General features: G+C 54.8%; 1 protein-coding gene across 1 annotated transcript; it reads right to left on the reverse strand.

The window, feature by feature from the left end:
• Nucleotides 1-2723: 2723 nt before the first annotated feature.
• Nucleotides 2724-5654, reverse strand: LOC119332606 (monosaccharide-sensing protein 2-like). Its single transcript, XM_037605775.1, has 2 exons — nt 3790-5654; nt 2724-3697 (listed from the first exon to the last, which is right to left on the reverse strand). Exons 1-2 carry the CDS (start codon nt 5428-5430, stop codon nt 3068-3070), a joined length of 2271 nt encoding a protein of 756 aa, XP_037461672.1. The 5' UTR covers nt 5431-5654; the 3' UTR covers nt 2724-3067.
• Between the last annotated feature and the right edge of the window lie 1893 nt (nt 5655-7547).

The following is a 7547-nucleotide window of genomic DNA, read 5'->3' on the forward strand; positions in this document are numbered from 1 at the left end:
GGGAAGGGGGGAAGTTGCAGGCGACGTGGCGCGAGGGAGATGAGGAGAGAGGTCCACCGCGGCGTGGTCTGAGGGGCGTCGGCGATGTGGGCGGGGTGGCGAGGTCCGAGGGAGGGAGAGGGAGAGGAGAGGGCGGGGCGAGCGGGGGCATCCAAACGGGGCGGCACGGCGCGGGGCGGGGCGGCGAGGACTGAGGGAGGGAGAGGGAGAGGAGGCGATGCGGGCGGGGCGGCGGCGATGCGGGCGGGGCAGCGAGGACTGAGGGAGGGAGAGGAGGAAGGAGAGGAGAGGGCGGGGCGATGCGGGCGGGGCGGCGAGGACGAGGGAGGGGGCGCGAGTGCGGGCTGGGGAGCAGCTAGGTCATCTCCACGCGGGCCGTCGCCTTTTATACACCCCTAGGCGAAATTACGAAAATGCTCTCGGCGACCACCCAATTTTACATGCGGTGGCACGAAACGGGGGTAACTATTCATTCCAGCAAGTAACTTATTTTGATCCGACGGCCCAGCTTCCTCCAGATGTCAATCCAACGGACGAAAACGCATCAAGGGAACCGATCCAACGGCCCAGAATCGCTGATCTCTGAGGAGGCTTGTAGAGACCTTCTTCTCTTAATTCTGGATGCGCGCGAGTCGAGCAATCCGACTGGCGAACGACTACAGGCGGCTTCGATCCAGGCGCGTACTCCATCGACTCTAACACTCACGTCGGCCGATTTTTTATCTTGCAGAAAATATCGACATTAAAAGGTAGGGTTACATGAACCACATTTCTAGGGGATTATGTCAAAAATCATTAATTTTGAAGCTTTTTTTTTACAAAAAACACTAGTTAGCGGCTCTGGTTGTTTTGATTACGATTATAACATGTGGGTTAGGTCTTACTTTTGCCGACGTGGCGTAGCGGTTCGTGGGCGACGCAGTTAGATAGAGGAGTTTACACAGTCACCCTTCTTCAAAAGTTTAAAAAGCAATCAAGTCCCTCTCCTCCTCGTCTCTCTTCTCCGGAGACCGACGTGCCATGGGCACCTGAAGGACTGGCTTCCCCACCGGAGCAGCAGCTGTCGCGGGCGCCGGAGTAGTAGCTGCAACAGGACCTGCCGTGGGTACCGGAGGGCCAAGCCGACCCGTGAGCTGGACACGGGAGCTCCGACGTGAGCAGCGGCCGTGCCGGCCGCGCACGGCCAGAGCAGCGGCGGCGGCCAGGCGGCCATGCTGCAGTGAGCACTCGAAGCGGGGGCATTCCTGCCGGATCCGGTGCCGGGCGGGGCGATGGATGGTGGAGGCACGGCTCCGACGTGGTGCACGGTGGAGGCGGCCCGGGGAGGCAGGGCGGCGCCAGGTGGGCATGGGGCACTGGCAGAGGAGGGGAAGGGCCGTCCTTGCAACAAAAAAATCTTTTAAATTTTTTGACAACGGGCGTTTTTCTTTTCCGAAGAAGGGAGGTAGTCTTTGGTAAAAATATATGTGTTAACAAAGTCTAGCGTGAACAGTTCATTGGAATTCATGATTTTTGGCACAATTTTGTAGAAGTGTGGTTCCTACAACCCTTAGCCTTTAATGTCGTTGTTTTCTGCAATTCACTGCCATCAGCAACATATCCGTGTTTCTCCACATCAGCGACCTTCGGCGCACCGACTAGGGACACACATCCGACCAAGCCTGCTCCACCGACCCCACGCCGTGACACAAAGCTGTAAGACTACATGATGCCCAAGAAAAAAAATCTTGGTCGAGCACATCTATGATAAGTGACCATGACATGCACCATCCACACGTAAGAGCGGTGCGGGAAGAGATGCAATTCTTCATGGACTTCTTCGGCACGACACGACAACGACACTTTGTCGTCGCAAGGGATGCATCAAAGCGACGCATCATCGTTGACACACCACTGCAATGCCATTGCCGATACTTCATTGTCAAGGTCTTCATCAACATCTTCATTAACACGCCGCGGCCGCCCCGACCATAAGATGGACATCCTCCAACGTCCTCTGACAGTATAACTGCAAGACACAACCTTGACGACAACAAGGACTGCATCACAACGATGGCATTGACCATGTAATCTACGACGGTACGACTGCATGACACAACGCCAATTTAGTGACGGCCCCTTTCACGGATACACGGTCCTGGCAAGACCAATGTGTGCTCGATGGGCTTCCTCCCATCCTTACATAGCCGATGGACTCATCGTCGAAGGCACCCCCCGACATCCGCAATGTGCATCGTCCACGACTGCAACTCCGTGATATACAACATAGTGCATTTTTTTGTGCCCCCGACTTTGTGCAACTTCATTATCCATGACGACAACATCATCGACCACGGCTACATCATGATCGTCTACCTTGACATCGACATACGGGGCAACGTCTATAACTACTCATCGGCAACAACTCCAGTCGACAACGTATGTGTCGTCACTAGTGTCCACGCCACTTCCGCTGTGACTGCGGGAGGGAACTGGTGATGATCCAATTTATTTCTTCTTGTCATATACAACATACTATATTTTGACCGAAGCAATAGTGTAGTGCATACGTTGTGACATGTGAGTGAATACTCCCTCCGTATGAAAATAATTGCCATCAAAATGGATAAACGGGGGGAGTATATAGAGTTCCTCGCTCAGAATGAAAGGATATACAACACTTAATACATGCATGCATCACTTGGTATAATAAACCAAAATTCAACTCAATTGGCAAAAAGGAATAAAATTCAACTAAAAATATGCATATAAGATAAGGGGAATATTCTCATGTTTTTGTGTACATAAGAAAATACACTCATACATTGAAAATTTAGACAATGTATCGAACAAAAAGGTTTCAAACCGAATGAAGGAAGTAAAACTGACATACTAACCGACCATCATTGGTCTGGTTTAGCCTAATATAACATGGCCGCATGAATAGCAAAGCATGGAGCAAGAGACCCAGTAACAATCAGGACGCCGTACTAACCAACGTTATTATCTTTCTTCTCACCTACTATATATTACCTCCTCATGGTTGGATCATCGACCATTTGGTATGTTTAATGAATTAATAAATTAATTAATCCATCTGCTCTGGGATTCCCTTGGCGCCGACGTTGAAGAACTCGATGATGACCTCGAGCGGCAGGCCCTTGGTCTCGGGCACCTTGAGGGCGACGAAGACAAGCGCGAGGCAGCAGACGCAGGCGTAGATGCCGAAGACCCCCGCGAGGCCGATGGAGTTGAGCATGACGGGGAGGCTGTAGGTGACGATGATGTCGCCGATCCAGAAGGTGAGGGAGCAGAGCGCGATGCAGAGGCCGCGGACACGGGTGGGGAAGATCTCGGCGCAGAGGATGTTGGGGATGGGGCCAAAGCCCATGACGAAGCAGCAGAAGTAGATGATGACGGAGCCGGTGGAGAGCGCGGCGTGCACGGTGGTGGCCATGGGCACGACGTTGGCGACGATGAGGATGACGAGGGAGAAGATGAGCACGGGGATGGTGGTGAGCAGCAGGGTGCGCCGGCCAGACAAGTCCATGAGCCACATGGCGAGCCCGATACTCGGCATCATGAGCAGCGTGGTGAGGCCCGAGATGAGGATGGAGGTGGAGTCGGCGCTCAGGCCGAGGCCGGCGAGGAGCACGCTGACGCCGGCCTGGTCCAGGATCTGTGGCGTGTAGTAGAGCACGCCGTTGATGCCGGAGAACTGCATGCGTACGTGTTGGCAGCGTGGGATCCATGTCAGCATGTATGGCACGTCCACGTCAGGCACAAGGTGATGATATATTGAACACGTACCTGCTGGAGGATTTGAATCATCATCCCACAGAACAGGGCGTGGCGGACGCCGGGCTCGAGGAGCTCGCGCCAGCGGGGGCCGCTGGCGGCGGCCTTGGTGGCGACGGCCTCCGGTGGGTTGGCGAAGGCGGGCTCGGTGGGGCTCTGTCCGATGAGGACGTCCTTGGTGTAGAGCATGGACTGGCTGACCAGCGCCGCTGCGTGGACGTACTCGCCAGGTCCGGCGGCGCCCGCGGCCGCGCCGTCGGCGCCGCCGGGTATGCCTTCCTCGTGCAGGTACATCCTCTTGACGCCGCCGCGCTTCACGCCATCGGGGCCCACCTTCTCGGTCCACTTCCACGCCAGCTGCCAGCCGCCGCCGATGCCCATGGTGCTTGCCGCGTCCACGCCGCCGCCCATGCTGCTGAACCTCTGCATAGACTGGCTCCGTGGATCGTTGGCGTTCGTCTTACCTTCCACCTCCGTGCTCTGCCTCGACAGCAGGGGCGCCTCGAGACCGCCACCGCCGCCAGGCGCTGCTGCCGGCTCGTCGTCGTCCGACAGGTACTCGTCGTCCTCGTCATCCGCGCGCGCCGCGTTCTCCTCGTCCCACGCTCCACCGCTGCCGCCGGGGGCGCCGGGGGCGGCGCCGCCAGGCCTCTCAACGCTGAGCATGCTCCCGAGGTTGGGGAACAGCGTGCTCCCCCTCATGCTCCCGGCGCCGCCGTCTCCGGGGAGGCGCTCGTGCACGCTCCCGAGGAGCGCCACCACGGGGTCCCTCATGGAGTCGAACATGCTCCCCTGCCTCCCCGTGCCACCGAGCCCCAGTGCGCTCCCCAGCATGCTGCCCCTCCCGCCGGCGACGGGCTGCGCCACCCACGACAGCCCCTGCTCGGGCCCGTACAGCGTCACCGTGTCCCTCTGTTCCTGGTCGCCGTCCGCCGGGCCGACGACGTACTCCTCGATCTCCGTCTCGCCGGCGCTCCCCAGCCCCTCCACCAGCAGCGCCATCTCGCCGGACACGTCCTCCCTGCCCCTAAGCTTCTCCAGCACCACCCTCGCCTCCTTCATCCTCCCCTTGCTCACCAGCCAGCGCGGGGACTCCGGCAGGTAGAACACCGTCAGCGCGAGGTAGATCAGAGAGGGCCCGGCTAGCACGCCCAGCATGGTTCGCCAGCTCGGGCCCGGATGGAGCGTCATGGTGAAGATCATGCAGTAGGCCATGAACATGCCGGCAGAACCCGTGAACTGCGGAAAGGTGTTGAGCAAGCCCCGGATCTCCGGCGGCGCCGTCTCGGAGATGTAGACGGGGACGAGCGTGACGGCGAGGCCCACGCCGAAGCCGTCGATGAGACGGGCGATGAGGAGCACGTACACGTTGGGAGACCAGAGCATGACGAGCCCGCCCAGGAAGTAGAGGAGCGAGGAGGCGATGAGCATCGGGCGGCGGCCAACAATGTCGGCGACGGGGCCGGAGAAAGTGGTGATGATGGTGGCGCCGATGAGGGAGGTGGCCACCACGAGGCCCTCAACGGCCGGCTGCGTCTCCAGGTGGAACTCCCTCTTGATGTACATCACGGCACCGGCGATCGTGGCGTTGTCCACGCCCTGGAGCATGTTGCCTATGGCGGCCGTGATGGCCACCAACACCGCGCCCCTCATTGATCACCACGTAAAGGTGCGCACTAGCCGGAGCAGAGGAGGGAGAAGAGAGAAGAAAGAGAGAGAGGAGGGCCTCTTCCGTGGGTTGGATGGGAAAATGGATCATATGGTGTGGAAGGAGCAGCGAGGAGGAAGACGACCACGGTTGGCAATGGATCCACAAAAGAAGGAGCTAAACTTGGGCCGAAAAAAAGTCTTCCTCCTCCTCCTTCGGCCTGCATGCATGCTATTCTATTCTGCCGCGAGACCAGCGGAGATCCATCCAGCCTCGGTCGGTCCTCCTCGCCTCTTTTCTGCTACATACACCATCACATGGAGTCCCACCGCGCCACCGTGCCACATACACGGTCACATGCACTCCCACCGTGCCTCACTTATCCTCATCTCTTTTTCCGCAACTGCGTGTGTTTGCTCTGTTTTGCTACGACACCCCGTCGTGCACACATATTTAGATAGGAGAGCATGCATAGTACTCCCTCCGTTCCTAAATATAAGTCTTTGGAGGAATTTCACTATGAACCACATACGGATGTATGTAGATGCATTTTAGAGTGTAGATTCACTCATTTTGCTCCGTATGTAGTTCATAGTGAAATCTCTATAAAGACTTATATTTAGGAACGGAGGGAGTATACATTACACACATCTTTCTTTCTTTTTTGCCGGGATGCACGCATCTTCTTGCTGTGATCTTATTATCTTTTTTCTTTGGCATTGAGATCTTATTGTCCCCAGTTTTGGCTGGCCAGCCACCTTACCAAAAAGTTTTCATCTCCATGTTTTTAGACCAATATATATGCAAAAAAAGAGAGATGTTTTTAGACCAATATATGCCTTTCATTCCGTAGTTCATCTCATGTACCCATGCATTTGTTGCATGCACCTTTTTTTTGTTATGCCGGTCACGTTGTTTGGACGTGCAAATTCCAAATTGAATACAAACCCTAGCCGTTGGGAGAGGTTTTCATGGATGTTTCGTAGGCTCGCCTATCGTCTCTGGCTGCCGGCTTTTCTGCTCATGGCTATGGTTTTTTTAACGCTGGGGGTTGCCCCCGCCCAACTTTTATTAAAGGAGATGCAAACTACCATCAAACATCGTTACACGACGCTCGATCACAACATGAGAGTAGCTGCGACAGAATTTTATTACAGCCAAGTTCACAGTCCCCAGATAAGTAGAGGAAACTACACAACAACAAAACACCATCCAAACTTATTTCGCATGAAACCAATTGAAGTCCCGCAGCCAAATTGTCGCCTCCGGTTGCTGGTTACCACTCCATAAGTGAACAGTTCCAGGCTGTCCTCAGCGGTTCCCCATGATGATGATCAAGGAGCAGCAGACAACAAAGTAGAAGGTCACCCTAAGCATCGACACCGATCACCTTCCGTTGGTGCAGAAGCGAGTTCACTCGATCCAGGATACACTTTAGACTTCGCCGCACCCTCCCCTGGAATATAATTTCATTACAATCAATCCATAAGCCCCACATGGTAGCAGTCAAAAGCACATTCATCACATCATCATTCTTTTTATCTTCTATTGTTTTGATACGTCATCCAAAGAACATGAATGGAAATGTCCAATAATCAGCTATAATTTTCCAAATATTAGAAATAACAATGCAATCAAAGAGGAGGTGTTAGCACACATTCTCTCTCGTTACAAAAGTCACGAGTAGTGTCAGCCACTAGGTGATGCTTGGCCAAGTTATCTCGGGTTAAGACCTTAATGTTAGAGACTATCAGAAACCCATGCGTTCACAAATCGAGGAGGCCATCCCTTATCACTTTCTAGGAGGTTTGGCAAAATTCCATTGAGAACCCATTTGGACCAGGTGCTTTCAAGTTTTCCATCCAGAAAACTACCTCCCAGATATCTTTCTCAGAGAAGAGATTTGCCCGAGACTCATTCTCGGCTTTTGAAATGAAATGACTATTGTTTGGGCCTATGGGCCATGCTATCCGCGAGCAGTGAAGCCGATGAAAACGCAACCTACTCACTTCGGAGTAAAACGAGGAAATAACTCAGTGCAGTCATCCACTTCATGTCTCGCGGGTCTGTACGAGCGATCTATGTCTCGCCGCTCGGGCTATGGCAACGAAGCATCTCACCT

The sequence above is a fragment of the Triticum dicoccoides genome, chromosome 7A (genome assembly GCF_002162155.2).
Source record: "Triticum dicoccoides isolate Atlit2015 ecotype Zavitan chromosome 7A, WEW_v2.0, whole genome shotgun sequence".
NCBI lineage: Eukaryota > Viridiplantae > Streptophyta > Magnoliopsida > Poales > Poaceae > Triticum > Triticum dicoccoides.